The 16,516-nt window shown below is 50.7% G+C and overlaps 1 protein-coding gene across 4 annotated transcripts in view; it reads left to right on the top strand.

The window, feature by feature from the left end:
- Positions 1 to 16,516, top strand: part of sox5 (SRY-box 5) — a 159,467-nt gene that overhangs the window by 98,721 nt on the left and 44,230 nt on the right. For all 4 annotated transcript variants that reach the window (XM_031897504.1, XM_031897506.1, NM_001128658.1 and 1 more), the window contains 3 exon segments: positions 2,062 to 2,148; positions 8,213 to 8,385; positions 8,858 to 8,926. In XM_031897504.1, coding sequence (XP_031753364.1) covers positions 2,062 to 2,148; positions 8,213 to 8,385; positions 8,858 to 8,926 — 329 coding nt within the window.

Here is a 16,516-nt window from a genome sequence, read left to right as displayed (position 1 = left end):
GTCTTGCCCTACTGTCTCCGTCTTGTCCTACTGTCTCCGTCTTGTCCTACTGTCTCCGTCTTGCCCTACTGTCCCCGTCTTGCTCTACTGTCCCCGTCTTGTCCTACTGTCCCCGTCTTGCCCTACTGTCTCCATCTTGCCCTACTGTCTCCATCTTGCCCTACTGTCTCCGTCTTGCCCTACTGTCTCCGTCTTGCCCTACTGTCTCCGTCTTGTCCTACTGTCTCCGTCTTGCCCTACTGTCTCCGTCTTGCCCTACTGTCTCCATCTTGCCCTACTGTCTCCATCTTGCCCTACTGTCTCCATCTTGCCCTACTGTCTCCATCTTGCCCTACTGTCCCCATCTTGCCCTACTGTCCCCATCTTGCTCTACTGTCCCCATCTTGCCCTACTGTCTCCATCTTGCCCTACTGTCTCCATCTTGCCCCTACTGTCCCCATCTTGCCCTACTGTCCCCATCTTGCTCTACTGTCCCCATCTTGCCCTACTGTCTCCATCTTGCCCTACTGTCTCCATCTTGCCCTACTGTCCCCATCTTGCCCTACTGTCCCCATCTTGCCCTACTGTCCCCATCTTGCCCTACTGTCCCCATCTTGCCCTACTGTCCCCATCTTGCCTTACTTCCCCCATCTTGCCCTACTGTCCCCATCTTGTCCTACTGTCCCCATCTTGTCCTACTGTCCCCATCTCACCCTACTGTCCCCATCTTGCCTTACTGCCCCCATCTTGCCTTACTGCCCCCATCTTGCCCTACTGTCCCCATCTTGCCCTACTGTCTCCATCTTGCCCTACTGTCTCCATCTTGCCCTACTGTCTCCATCTTGCCCTACTGTCCCCATCTTGCCCTACTGTCCCCATCTTGCCTTACTGTCCCCATCTTGCCCTACTGTCCCCATCTTGCCCTACTGTCCCCATCTTGCCCTACTGAATGTTCCTAGGGGGGCTCAGGCCCCATTGGGTATGTAGAGGAATGCTGGGTATGGCAGAAAGCTCCGCCTACAGTGGGAATCTGATTGGATGAGGAAAGGATACAAGGAATATAATTGTGTGTTGGGTTTATCAGTGAAGGGAAAGTAACGAGTTGCAGTAAATGTATAATATTATATATCAGTGCATTGTGGGAGGCACTAAGTGGCGGAGACCAGACTTGTGTTTTAGTCGCATTATCGCAGCAAAGTGGGGCCTTTAGAAATGCGCCGGTGGCTGCGGCGGCTCTCAGGCTGGGGGATAATAACGATGGTTCCACTCTCTTATCTCTCTCTTTTCTTCATCAGGGGAAATTAACCAGGTTGTAATAATCTTGTCCTTCAGGCCTGACTGTTCCTTTGATGAGTTAACAAGCGGCGGCGTCTCGGCGCCGCGGGGGGTAGTCAAATGGGCAAACAATTGGGCGACGCACATAAACACAAGTGCGGGGGCAATAACAGCGGCGACTTTCTTAAAAGCGGATTAGAAGCGCGGCCCATTGTCCCGGGCGGAGACGCGGCTCTCGCTCATAATCGCCCAATTGAATGGCGGCGTTATTGTGCGCCCGTCTCCGCTGACACCGCCGCACAATCCTTCCATTCGCTCCATTGTCCTCTGCATTTCAATTGCATTTGTATTCAGCGTTATATATATATGTAAGGAACCCCCCCCGGGGGGGCACAATCACTGTCACAGCGGCAGAAATGCGCCTTTTGTATGTAATTGCCCCCGCAGCGTGCCGGGAGTTGCACCGGGGGGTGGGAACCTGTCATTCACATAATGTGGGGGGCGGATAAGCACAGTCAGTTTAGTGGCCCCCAAACCCTAGCTTCAGCTTTATCTGGGGCTCATCCCCCCCCTATAATCTATGGGTGCCAAATTTCTGCGAATGACCTATTAGGAGGGTTTGGGGGTTTGTTGGGAACCCCAAGTGTGTAGATAGGAGCCTTTATACAGTGTCCATGGCCTTCCTGTTGGTTTAGCAATTGGCCCCCGGGGGCTTCTGGGAGTTGTAGTTTAGAAGGGGCCGGATATTGTGTTTGTTCCATGAAATGTCTGTGAGATACCGACCTCTTCCCTCTTCTCTTTCCCCAGAAACCCCCAGTATAGAAAAGCTTCTGTCTAAAGACTGGAAGGACAAGCTCCTCGCAATGGGATCGGGGAACCTGGGAGATGTCAAAGGTAAAGAACTGCCCCAAGCGCAACCTCTACCCAATGTGTATATGGGGGCAGTAGGGCAAGATGGAGACAGTAGGGCAAGATGGGGACCGTAGGGCAAGATGGAGACAGTAGGGCAAGATGGAGACAGTAGGACAAGATGGAGACAGTAGGACAAGATGGAGACAGTAGGACAAGATGGAGACAGTAGGGCAAGATGGAGACAGTAGGACAAGATGGAGACAGTAGGGCAAGATGGAGACAGTAGGGCAAGATGGAGACAGTAGGACAAGATGGAGACAGTAGGACAAGATGGAGACAGTAGGGCAAGATGGAGACAGTAGGGCAAGATGGAGACAGTAGGACAAGATGGAGACAGTAGGGCAAGATGGAGACAGTAGGACAAGATGGAGACAGTAGGACAAGATGGAGACAGTAGGACAAGATGGAAACAGTAGGGCAGGATGGAGACAGTAGGACAAGATGGAGACAGTAGGGCAAGATGGAGACAGTAGGATAAGATGGAGACAGTAGGATAAGATGGAGACAGTAGGACAAGATGGAGACAGTAGGGCAAGATGGAGACAGTAGGACAAGATGGAGACAGTAGGACAAGATGGAGACAGTAGGGCAAGATGGAGACAGTAGGGAAAGATGGGGACAGTAGGGCAAGATGGAGACAGTAGGGCAAGATGGAGACAGTAGGGCAAGATGGAGACAGTAGGGCAAGATGGGGACAGTAGGGCAAGATGGAGACAGTAGGGCAAGATGGGGACAGTAGGGCAAGATGGAGACAGTAGGGCAAGATGGAGACAGTAGGGCAAGATGGGGACAGTAGGGCAAGATGGAGACAGTAGGGAAAGATGGAGACAGTAGGGCAAGATGGGGTCCGTAGGGCAAGATGGAGACAGTAGGGCAAGATGGGGACAGTAGGGCAAGATGGGGGCAGTAGGGCAAGATGGAGACAGTAGGGCAAGATGGGGACCGTAGGGCAAGATGGGGACAGTAGGGCAAGATGGGGACAGTAGGGCAAGATGGGGACCGTAGGGAAAGATGGGGACAGTAGGGCAATATGGAGACAGTAGGACAAGATGGAGTCAGTAGGACAAGATGGAGACAGTAGGGCAAGATGGAGACAGTAGGACAAGATGGAGACAGTAGGACAAGATGGAGTCAGTAGGACAAGATGGAGACAGTAGGGCAAGATGGGGACAGTAGGGCAATATGGAGACAGTAGGACAAGATGGAGTCAGTAGGACAAGATGGAGACAGTAGGACAAGATGGAGACAGTAGGGCAAGATGGAGACAGTAGGACAAGATGGAGACAGTAGGACAAGATGGAGACAGTAGGGCAAGATGGAGACAGTAGGGTAAGATGGGGACAGTAGGACAAGATGGAGACAGTAGGACAAGATGGAGACAGTAGGACAAGATGGGGACAGTAGAATAACAGTTAAAGTGAGTAGAGAAAGATATTTCTGTTGGGGAATAGAATGTCTCTTGTTGAGTCTCAGACATAAGAAGTTTATGGAAGTTTGGAGTATTTAGTGATCCTGAGCCTTCGTGGGGGGGGGGGGGGGTAATTATTAGGTGGGAGAAAACCTGACAGAAAGCTGAGAAAACAGCCGTGGGTTTATTGTTCCTGCAGACGACCGTGGCAGCCGCTATTATTGTCTATTGTGAGCGAGTAGGTGAGAGGGGGGGGGGTACAATGGAACCTTCTCCCCCTGAGGCAAATGAATTTGACTTATAGGTTCTCGGAGGGGTCAGAGGGCGGCTAATTTACTGCCCAACACTGGGTCCCTATTTACCTCCCCAACAAGGCAAACAGTTCAGCTGGGGCCCAGCTGTATTTAGTGAGACAACAAGGAAGGTGGGTTTGTGCGAGTTCAGCTGTTGTGCACGTGCGAGCACCTCTCTCACTATTGCACTATTGTGTCTCACCCGCCCCTTAACACTTGGTGCCGCCACTAAAAACGGCAATTTCAGCCCAAAATGTGATATTTCCTAGGAACACAATCCAGTAGGGAGAGATGGGCACCAATGGAGACCAGTTTGACTCTTTAAATAGAGATATTCAGGGGATTTGGGATGAGGGAAGACAGGCTGTGGGTATTTGGGGCAAGGGAAGGCAGGCTCTGGGTATTTGGGGTGAGAGAAGACAGGCTGTGGGTATTTGGGGTGAGGGAAGGCAGGCTGTGGGTATTTGGGGTGAGAGAAGACAGGCTCTGGGTATTTGGGGTGAGAGAAGACAGGCTCTGGGTATTTGGGGTGAGGGAAGGCAGGCTGTGGGTATTTGGGATGAGGGAAGACAGGCTCTGGGTATTTGGGATGAGGGAAGACAGGCTCTGGGTATTTGGGATGAGGGAAGACAGGCTCTGGGTATTTGGGATGAGGGAAGACAGGCTCTGGGTATTTGGGATGAGGGAAGACAGGCTCTGGGTATTTGGGATGAGGGAAGACAGGCTCTGGGTATTTGGGATGAGGGAAGGCAGGCTCTGGGTATTTGGGGCGAGGGAAGGCAGGCTCTGGGTATTTGGGATGAGGGAAGGCAGGCTCTGGGTATTTGGGATGAGGGAAGGCAGGCTCTGGGTATTTGGGATGAGGGAAGACAGGCTCTGGGTATTTGGGATGAGGGAAGACAGGCTCTGGGTATTTGGGATGAGGGAAGGCAGGCTGTGGGTATTTGGGGTAAGGGAAGGCAGGCTGTGGGTATTTTGGGTGAGGGAAGACAGGCTCTGGGTATTTGGGATGAGGGAAGGCAGGCTCTGGGTATTTGGGATGAGGGAAGACAGGCTCTGGGTATTTGGGATGAGGGAAGGCAGGCTCTGGGTATTTGGGATGAGGGAAGGCAGGCTCTGGGTATTTGGGATGAGGGAAGACAGGCTCTGGGTATTTGGGATGAGGGAAGGCAGGCTCTGGGTATTTGGGATGAGGGAAGGCAGGCTCTGGGTATTTGGGGCGAGGGAAGGCAGGCTCTGGGTATTTGGGATGAGGGAAGGCAGGCTCTGGGTATTTGGGATGAGGGAAGGCAGGCTCTGGGTATTTGGGGCGAGGGAAGGCAGGCTCTGGGTATTTGGGGCGAGGGAAGGCAGGCTCTGGGTATTTGGGGCGAGGGAAGGCAGGCTCTGGGTATTTGGGTTGAGGGAAGGCAGGCTCTGGGTATTTGGGATGGGTTTGGGTGCTATAGGTGGGTTTGGGTGCCATGGGTGGGTTTAGGTGCTATGGATGGCTTTGGGTGCTTTAGGTGGTTTTGGGTGCTATAGGTGGGTTTGGGTGCTATGGGTGGGTTTGGGTGCTATAGGTGGGTTTGGGTGCTATGGGTGGGTTTGGGTGCTATAGGTGGGTTGGGGTGCTATGGGTGGGTTTGGGTGCTATGGGTGGGTTGGGGTGCTATAGGTGGGTTTGGGTGCTATGGGTGGGTTTGGGTGCTATAGGTGGGTTTGGGTGCTATGGGTGGGTTTGGGTGCTATGGGTGGGTTGGGGTGCTATGGGTGGGTTTGGGTGCTAGGGGCGGGTTTGGGTGCTATGGGTGGGTTAGGGTGCTGATTTCCCCAGCCTGTAAATCCTGGGTGGCTCTGTGTGTGTAGGACCCATATGGCGGCGCCTGCGTGCGAGTGACCCCCCCCCCCCCCCCATAATAACTTCATGTTTGTCTGTCACATTCTCACGTCGGTGCTTCATTTGCTCTCTCACAGGCAGCGGCTCTGGGGGGTCGGCCCCTCACTCTCAGTACTGCAGCAGAACCAATGTGTCGGACCCTTCCTTATGTTATTATATAACCCCCCCCCTTTATAAATCACCCCGTTATATACCCCCCCCCCCCTTTGCGCAACTGATACCTTTCCCGGCCCTGTACATCTCAATATAATAATCCCTTCCCTTTAGCTCCGCAAGAGGCTCTGGGTCCCTTCCGTGTAACATACATGTATATTCACATATGGACTGTGTCGGCTGCACCATGTGGGGTCCCGGGGGGGGGGGGAGGAATATTCCTGGGGACCCCAGAACTTGAAGGGACCCTTTAGGGCAGGACATTGTTACAACTGTGAGATTTCCTTCTTATAAACAAACTAGAGCCCCCCCCTGGGTCTGCTGGGTCAGAACCCACCAACACATGTATGTACCCACTAACCCACCCCCATTACCTCCCACACCCCGACATTCTGCCACACCCCCCTGAAGTGATGTCACAATAACCTACTCATGACATCATATTACTATAGAAATGTCATCACTATAACCTGAAAGTGACTTTTCTATTCTCTATTTCTCACCCTGAGATTGCCCCGCCCCCCTTGGGGCCACAAACTCACAGACAGGACCCAAGTGCAACACAAGCCCCTCCCTCCAGGCAGTTGTTGAGCTGCGACTCCCACCCCGGAGCGCTAAGTAGTCATCACTGCCGAGAACGTAACGTGGTGTTTTATCCTCGTTCCAACATTCATTTTCTATATTCCACTCGGCGCATTACATTATTGCGGGGGGGGGGGGGCTGCGCTGTTTGGTTGGAGTTACATTAATGCATTTGACCTTTGCACGGCGAATGCGCGAAAGGAAAAAAATGCCCCGTAATTAGAGGGGGGCAAGTCAATTGGTCAATGTATTCCAAGAAGTATAAATTCAATATTTATCACAAGCCGCTGTGCATTTACCTCCTCTCCTCCTGTTTTCCATTTTTAACACAATTACACACAATGGGCTGTAATTACGCGCCGAGGCTTTTAAGCAATAAGCGCCGGGGGCTGAGGGGCCGCGTGTGAATCGGGATGCAAATGCGCCGCCGGGGGAAATTGTTTAACTCCGACAAATGCCGAGCGTTATAATACCCCCAAATTGCCCCTACATTGGCCAAATTGGTCACCGGGAGAAGAGTCTTTATTCAAAGGAGTCAATTATTAGTCAAGTTTGTTCTCTTTATATTAACCGATGCGCTCCAATGGGTCAGCGCCACCCAGTGACCAACCTAAGGCAGTACGGTATGGGGGTACAGCTTATTGTGTGCCCAGAACATTCCTTCTCTGTATATTTGTATTTATACATATGGGTAGGGGGTGCCATAGTGTTTCCCTTAGACAGTACAGTATGGGGGTACAGCTTATTGTGTGCCCAGAACATTCCTTCTCTGTATATTTGTATTTATACATATGGGTAGGGGGTGCCATAGTGTTTCCCTTAGACAGTACAGTATGGGGGTACAGCTTATTGTGTGCCCAGAACATTCCTTCTCTGTATATTTGTATTTATACATATGGGTAGGGGGTGCCATAGTGTTTCCCTTAGACAGTACAGTATGGGGGTACAGCTTATTGTGTGCCCAGAACATTCCCTCTCTGTGTATTTGTATTTATACATATGGGTAGGGGGTGCCATAGTGTTTCCCTTAGACAGTACAGTATGGGGGTACAGCTTATTGTGTGCCCAGAGCATTCCTTCTCTGTATATTTGTATTTATACATATGGGTAGGGGGTGCCATAGTGTTTCCCTTAGACAGTACAGTATGGGGGTACAGCTTATTGTGTGCCCAGAGCATTCCTTCTCTGTATATTTGTATTTATACATATGGGTAGGAGGTGCCATAGTGTTTCCCTTAGACAGTACAGTATGGGGCGGAGCTTATTGTGTGCCCAGAACATTCCTTCTCTGTATATTTGTATTTATACATATGGGTAGGGGGTGCCATAGTGTTTCCCTTAGACAGTACAGTATGGGGGTACAGCTTATTGTGTGCCCAGAACATTCCTTCTCTGTATATTTGTATTTATACATATGGGTAGGGGGTGCCATAGTGTTTCCCTTAGACAGTACAGTATGGGGGTACAGCTTATTGTGTGCCCAGAACATTCCCTCTCTGTATATTTGTATTTATACATATGGGTAGGGGGTGCCATAGTGTTTCCCTTAGACAGTACAGTATGGGGGTACAGCTTATTGTGTGCCCAGAACATTCCCTCTCTGTATATTTGTATTTATACATATGGGTAGGGGGTGCCATAGTGTTTCCCTTAGACAGTACAGTATGGGGGTGGAGCTTATTGTGTGCCCAGAGCATTACTGACTGTACCATAATGTTACCCCCCCCCCAGGGACACCGGAGAGTCTTGCCGAGAAGGAGAGGCAGCTTATGGCCATGATTAACCAGTTGACCAGTTTACGGGAGCAGCTGCTGGCAGCGCACGACGAGCAGAAGAAATTGGCTGCCTCACAAATCGAAAAGCAACGGCAACAAATGGAGTTGGCCAAGCAGCAACAGGAACAGGTGGGTGGAGTTACCTTACAGGTGGGTGGAGTTGCCACTGATACCAGATTGGGTCGCCCCTTGCACGTTATTTAGAAGTTTTGGGTCTCTGGAGCAGGTAGAACCCACTAAGGGAAACCGCTTCAGCAGAAAGAGTGACGTCACAATCGCAGCTTCTTCCTATGTAAAGGAGGTGGAGCCTATGGTGGAGACCCCGGGGGGGGGGGGCATTAAGCACACGGCTGGGGGCAGACTGGGTTTGTGCAAAAGGACAGAAATTGAGTTTTTTTCACCCATAGCAGTTAGTTACAGCCCGGCCTGGGATTGTGACGTCACTTTATTGTATAAATGTGTATTAGTCTCTTCTTCTCTTGCCCCCCTCTCTCCAGGGGCATTGCTGTTACACATGACTTGGAAACTGCCCCCTTTGATGCTAAGCAACATGGCAGCTCCCAGGCTCCTCCCCTTACGCTTTCCCCTTTCTCTCTTGCAGATCGCGAGGCAGCAGCAGCAACTCCTGCAGCAGCAACACAAAATCAACCTCCTCCAGCAGCAGATTCAGGTCAGAACCCCCCCAGATATTCAATTGAACCCCCCTTATATTAAATTGCACCCCCACTACTGGCTATACTTGCGTGGTCTCGGCAGCAATCTGATTGGCCTCTGAGTGGGACGCCTGTGTGTGCACTGTCGGGGGGAAATCCTATTTATTTTCAAGCACTTAATTGTCTATAAGTTATTTACAGCACTGCAGGCTGTAGAGGCCTTAATGTAATAGAGAAGAAGGAGAGAAAAAAAACCCCAGTGCCCCCCCCCTATTTCTGCTGGTTCTATAGACGCTACTCACAGCAGGGAATATGGGGGGGCAGTGGGGGTCCTGACCATGAAATACACCTATCCCCCCCCCCAGCTTTTTGAATGTTCCCTCATTTGTCGCTAATCACCAAAGGCAGCGACGTTGGGCGGCCGACTAAAAGCGCCCGAGAGCATTCGCCGCGTGCGTCAGTAGCCGGTAATTGGGGCACAGTCGGATAATGGGCCCCCCCTATTAACCCCCCCCCCGGTATCCGTGGGCAGCGACCCGGAGAAACAGAATTCTGCTCTATTTTCCTCTTGTGCAAATATTGAGAATAAAATAAAATGGCTGGGGGGGGGGGGGAGGCAGATGTGGGGGGGGGAGGCAGATGTGGGGGGGGGGAGGCAGATGTGGGGGGGGGAGACAGAAGGGGCTTTTGTTATTGACCTTTGCCAGACAGAATCCATCAGGCAGCTCCGTCCGTGGCTTTTACATAAATAGAGAGAAATTTATGGCGCAGGAAGCGCTCACGGAACATCAGCACTGAATCACCATGTTGTGCAATGGGCCGGGGGGGGGGCCCCGACTCACAATAGCCCCCTTGTACCCAGCCTTTATATGTCCTGCAGGCTGCATTGTCCCTGCACTGGAGGAATCCAAGGGCAACTTAAACCCCGTCACCTTTCTGTTACAGGGAATCAGGGGGTGGCGCTGTTTCCTGTGCAGCCCTATGGGAATCACCGGGCTGTGGCTAAAGTGGTAGGAGGTGGTACTGCAGCCAGCCAGCTATTAACTAGGTTATATGGAAACATTGGGGTAACAGTCACCCTGCTATAGTTCCAGGGGTACCCAGGGCACAAATAAGCACTCACCCCAAATCCCCCCCTAACTGGCCTTCAGGCTGGGCCCCCTTAGCCCATAACAAGGTTACAGATATATAGAAACATTGGGGTAACAGTCACCCCGCTATAGTTCCAGGGGTACCCAGGGCACAAATAAGCACTCACCCCAAATCCCCCCCCCCTAACTGGCCTTCAGGCTGGGCCCCCTTAGCCCATAACAAGGTTACAGATATATAGAAACATTGGGGTAACAGTCACCCCGCTATAGTTCCAGGGGTACCCAGGGCACAAATAAGCACTCACCCCAAATCCCCCCCTAACTGGCCTTCAGGCTGGGCCCCCTTAGCCCATAACAAGGTTACAGATATATAGAAACATTGGGGTAACAGTCACCCCGCTATAGTTCCAGGGGTACCCAGGGCACAAATACCCACTTACCCCAAATCCCCCCCTAACTGGCCTTCAGGCTGGGCCCCCTTAGCCCATAACAAGGTTACAGATATATAGAAACATTGGGGTAACAGTCACCCCGCTATAGTTCCAGGGGTACCCAGGGCACAAATAAGCACTCACCCCAAATCCCCCCCTAACTGGCCTTCAGGCTGGGCCCCCTTAGCCCATAACAAGGTTACAGATATATAGAAACATTGGGGTAACAGTCACCCCGCTATAGTTCCAGGGGTACCCAGGGCACAAATAAGCACTCACCCCAAATCCCCCCCTAACTGGCCTTCAGGCTGGGCCCCCTTAGCCCATAACAAGGTTACAGATATATAGAAACATTGGGGTAACAGTCACCCCGCTATAGTTCCAGGGGTACCCAGGGCACAAATAAGCACTCACCCCAAATCCCCCCCTAACTGGCCTTCAGGCTGGGCCCCCTTAGCCCATAACAAGGTTACAGATATATAGAAACATTGGGGTAACAGTCACCCTGCTATAGTTCCAGGGGTGCCCAGAGCATTCCATGCCATGGTTGGGAGCTGCCATACTGGTTCCCTTACACAGAGGCCAATGGCTGAGTAGAAGCTTTGGGCCGGGGGGGGTTCTGGTGGGTTGGGGCAGCTGTTCCCGGGCTCAGTACAAACACAGACCCAGACGCAGGCGCTGCCGGCCCAGTTCCCATGACTCCGCAACCTTTTCCCAAACAAGAGAGGCTGCCGGTGGCGCTGAGATTGGGAACAATTGTTTCTCACAGAAGCCTCACAGCTGATCCCCTATCAGTTATCAGAATGGGCCCCCCCCCCGGCCCCCCCTCCGCCGCTCAGATAAAGCCCTGGGAACACAAAGGAAGAGGGGAAAATGCCTCCCCACTAACCCCTTCACTGCCAGAGCCGACCCTGTGGGCCATTGCTCTCCCTTTGTTCCCGTCTTGTCACTGAGGCCAATGGGCCGGAGCCGCAGCACAGACTGTCCCAAATATTCCAGCTATTCCCCCCCCCCCCAGCTACATCATATTCCCAGCGCCCCCAGTATCTCCCATAGCCTTACTGGGAATGTCTCTGTCTGTGCCTATATATTATACAGTTATATCCTGTGCATATATGATATGGGGGTTACACTGTGACAGTGGGGGGGGGGGGAAAGATGGGGGGTATATCTGTGCCTATATATTATACAGTTACATTATGTGCATATATGATATGGGGGTTACACTGTGACAGTGGGGGGGGGGAAAGATGGGGGGTATATCTGTGCCTATATATTATACAGTTACATTATGTGCATATATGATATGGGGGTTACACTGTGACAGTGGGGGGGGGGGGGGGCTGGGGGAAAGATGGGGGGTATATCTGTGCCTATATATTATACAGTTACATTATGTGCATATATGATATGGGGGTTACACTGTGACAGTGGGGGGGGGGGAAAGATGGGGGGTATATCTGTGCCTATATATTATACAGTTACATTATGTGCATATATGATATGGGGGTTACACTGTGACAGTGGGGGGGGGGGGGGCTGGGGGAAAGATGGGGGGTATATCTGTGCCTATATATTATACAGTTACATTATGTGCATATATGATATGGGGGTTACACTGTGACAGTGGGGGGGGGGGGGGGGCTGGGGGAAAGATGGGGGGTATATCTGTGCCTATATATTATACAGTTACATTATGTGCATATATGATATGGGGGTTACACTGTGACAGTGGGGGGGGGGGAAAGATGGGGGGTATATCTGTGCCTATATATTATACAGTTACATTATGTGCATATATGATATGGGGGTTACACTGTGACAGTGGGGGGGGGGCTGGGGGAAAGATGGGGGGTATATCTGTGCCTATATATTATACAGTTACATTATGTGCATATATGATATGGGGGTTACACTGTGACAGTGGGGGGGGGGGGCTGGGGGAAAGATGGGGGTATATCTGTGCCTATATATTATACAGTTACATTATGTGCATATATGATATGGGGGTTACACTGTGACAGTGGGGGGGGGGGCTGGGGGAAAGATGGGGGGTATATCTGTGCCTATATATTATACAGTTACATTATGTGCATATATGATATGGGGGTTACACTGTGACAGTGGGGGGGCTGGGGGAAAGATGGGGGGTATATCTGTGCCTATATATTATACAGTTACATTATGTGCATATATGATATGGGGGTTACACTGTGACAGTCGGGGGGGGGGGCTGGGGGAAAGATGGGGGGTATATCTGTGCCTATATATTATACAGTTACATTATGTGCATATATGATATGGGGGTTACACTGTGACAGTGGGGGGGGGGAAAGATGGGGGGTATATCTGTGCCTATATATTATACAGTTACATTATGTGCATATATGATATGGGGGTTACACTGTGACAGTGGGGGGGGGGGAAAGATGGGGGGTATATCTGTGCCTATATATTATACAGTTACATTATGTGCATATATGATATGGGGGTTACACTGTGACAGTGGGGGGGGGGCTGGGGGAAAGATGGGGGGTATATCTGTGCCTATATATTATACAGTTACATTATGTGCATATATGATATGGGGGTTACACTGTGACAGTGGGGGGGGGGCTGGGGGAAAGATGGGGGGTATATCTGTGCCTATATATTATACAGTTACATTATGTGCATATATGATATTGGGGTTACACTGTGAAAGTGGGGGGGGGAAAGATGGGGGGTATATCTGTGCCTATATATTATACAGTTACATTATGTGCATATATGATATGGGGGTTACACTGTGACAGTGGGGGGGGGGGGCTGGGGGAAAGATGGGGGGTATATCTGTGCCTATATATTATACAGTTACATTATGTGCATATATGATATGGGGGTTACACTGTGACAGTGGGGGGGGGGAAAGATGGGGGTATATCTGTGCCTATATATTATGATATAGAGGGAAGTGCTTAGCTCTAGTTCCCCTTTAATAAGATCATGTGACCCAGAGTGAGTGGCAGTCGGAATGTATTTGCAGGAGACTCCCCGGTTTATACACAAGTGACAGCCTCGGGTGCTTTGAGTGACTGATAAGTGGGACGCTGCCATGTACAGGGGGGTCTCTGAAAGGAGCAGCAGTCGCTGAGAAGCTTTGGCACGTTCCGAATGAAATCTCTCAGCCGTCTGGTTGGTGTCACACTGAGAGTCATAGAAAGGCCCCGAGCCCAGCTCTGCGCTTTTATATACTGGGGGGGGGTATATTGGGGGGCAGTTATACAACTTGTTTCATAAATGTCTGTGCTCATAGCACTCACTGCTGGTTCTGACTCCTGATACAACTCCCCAATATCCATTCATTCCTCATTCTCACTGGGTTTATAGTTATGTGTAACTGTCACTGTGTCTGTCCCTTTCCCTTCCCTGCACTGCTGGTTCTGACTCCTGATACAACTCCCCAATATCCATTCATTCCTCATTCTCACTGGGTTTATAGTTATGTGTAACTGTCACTGTGTCTGTCCCTTTCCCTTCCCTGCACTGCTGGTTCTGACTCCTGATACAACTCCCCAATATCCATTCATTCCTCATTCTCACTGGGTTTATAGTTATGTGTAACTGTCACTGTGTCTGTCCCTTTCCCTTCCCTGCACTGCTGGTTCTGACTCCTGATACAACTCCCCAATATCCATTCATCCCTCATTCTCACTGGGTTTATAGTTATGTGTAACTGTCACTGTGTCTGTCCCTTTCCCTTCCCTGCACTGCTGGTTCTGACTCCTGATACAACTCCCCAATATCCATTCATTCCTCATTCTCACTGGGTTTATAGTTATGTGTAACTGTCACTGTCCCTTTCCCTTCCCTGCACTGCTGGTTCTGACTCCTGATACAACTCCCCAATACCCATTCATTCCTCATTCTCACTGGGTTTATAGTTATGTGTAACTGTCACTGTGCCAGTCCCTCTGCCCTTTCTTAGGGTTAATTCAAGGTGCCCGCGCCCTGCCCACATTTGCCCGCCGTGGCATTTGCGTTGCTTATTGCGCCCACACCCCATTGTGCGTTGGATCGTCTCCCCGTTGGGGGGTACCAGGTGTTCCTTTCATGCCAGTGAGACGCCAGACAAGGACGCCCACCCCCTGACGCCTTGATTGAACCATCTATTGTGGGGGGGAAATGCCAGGGTCCCCCCGGAAAAGCTTCCTCCCCATCAACCTTACGCTTTTCTCTGTTGCGACTTCGAGTCGATGCCACAAAGCCCCCCCCCATTGTCTGTTCCAGGCGCGGAGAGCGGCTCTGGGGTACTTAATGCCATAGACAGGGGCTATTATGGGATAAGGTGGGATATTACCCAGAATCCCTGGCTCCCATTTACCAAGCCCCAAGCAATGAGGCGTAAGGATAATTTCTATTTTAAGCCCCAGCGTTCCCATTGGCTCGTCGGGCCCAGAACAATTGCTGGCGGAACAAAGAGTCGCCTCTCGCGTTTAATTGGGGCCCCCGGCCGGGTTCCGCCTCCCACACTCCAGCGGGGGCCCTGCCCACGTACAAGGGGACAATAGCCCCGTAGCCGGGCCCTTATTGGCTCCCCGTGGGGGCCACACGTACCTGTGCCCATTAGGGCCACAAATTGCTCCTTTCTATTGTTTCCCCTGTGAGCGCATTGAGGCGGCTGAACACCGGGCAGCAGAGCGTGCAATCGCCACAATGGCTGCCCGTCGGGCGGATTTACGTCGCTTGCTGGGAGTTATAGTTGAACAAGGTGGGAGCGGGGGCTTCGCAGGGATATGGGGGGGGGGAATAATGACAATATTTAGGTACTGCTGCCGGAAGTGCTGATTCATTAATCCCCTTACAATTACATTTATTTAGGTGAAGTTCCCCTTTAAAAACATAACATTTCCTTCCAGACGTTTATCTATTGGACGACGCTGTTTTCTCCCCTATGAATTATGCTTTTTTAAATGTAATTAACAGTTCTTTTTATAAATTAACCCCCCCCCCCCCCCCCTTGGTGGCTTTGTGTCACTTTGCTGAAGGCCTGACTGTCACTCGCTCTTAATGAAACACCTACTGACAGTCTAGAGCGCTCCCCCCCCCCATCCCAGTGTTCTCTCATGTGCGATGTCACAGGTCTCACCTTTCTGTGCCCAGAGCATTCCTTCTCTGTATATTTGTATTTATACATATGGGTAGGGGGTGCCATAGTGTTTCCCTTAGACAGTACAGTATGGGGGTACAGCTTATTGTGTGCCCAGAACATTCCCTCTCTGTATATTTGTATTTATACATATGGGTAGGAGGTGCCATAGTGTTTCCCTTAGACAGTACAGTATGGGGGTACAGCTTATTGTGTGCCCAGAGCATTCCCTCTCTGTATATTTGTATTTATACATATGGGTAGGGGGTGCCATAGTGTTTCCCTTAGACAGTACAGTATGGGGGTACAGCTTATTGTGTGCCCAGAACATTCCCTCTCTGTATATTTGTATTTATACATATGGGTAGGGGGTGCCATAGTGTTTCCCTTAGACAGTACAGTATGGGGGTACAGCTTATTGTGTGCCCAGAACATTCCCTCTCTGTATATTTGTATTTATACATATGGGTAGGGGGTGCCATAGTGTTTCCCTTAGACAGTACAGTATGGGGGTACAGCTTATTGTGTGCCCAGAACATTCCTTCTCTGTATATTTGTATTTATACATATGGGTAGGAGGTGCCATAGTGTTTCCCTTAGACAGTACAGTATGGGGGTACAGCTTATTGTGTGCCCAGAACATTCCTTCTCTGTATATTTGTATTTATACATATGGGTAGGGGGTGCCATAGTGTTTCCCTTAGACAGTACAGTATGGGGGTACAGCTTATTGTGTGCCCAGAACATTCCTTCTCTGTATATTTGTATTTATACATATGGGTAGGGGGCGCCATAGTGTTTCCCTTAGACAGTACAGTATGGGGGTACAGCTTATTGTGTGCCCAGAACATTCCCTCTCTGTATATTTGTATTTATACATATGGGTAGGGGGTGCCATAGTGTTTCCCTTAGACAGTACAGTATGGGGGTACAGCTTATTGTGTGCCCAGAACATTC

The sequence above is a fragment of the Xenopus tropicalis genome, chromosome 3 (genome assembly GCF_000004195.4).
Source record: "Xenopus tropicalis strain Nigerian chromosome 3, UCB_Xtro_10.0, whole genome shotgun sequence".
Taxonomy (NCBI): domain Eukaryota; kingdom Metazoa; phylum Chordata; class Amphibia; order Anura; family Pipidae; genus Xenopus; species Xenopus tropicalis.
The sequence above is the reverse complement of the archived record's forward strand: the minus strand, read 5'-3'. Positions and strand labels throughout refer to the sequence as shown.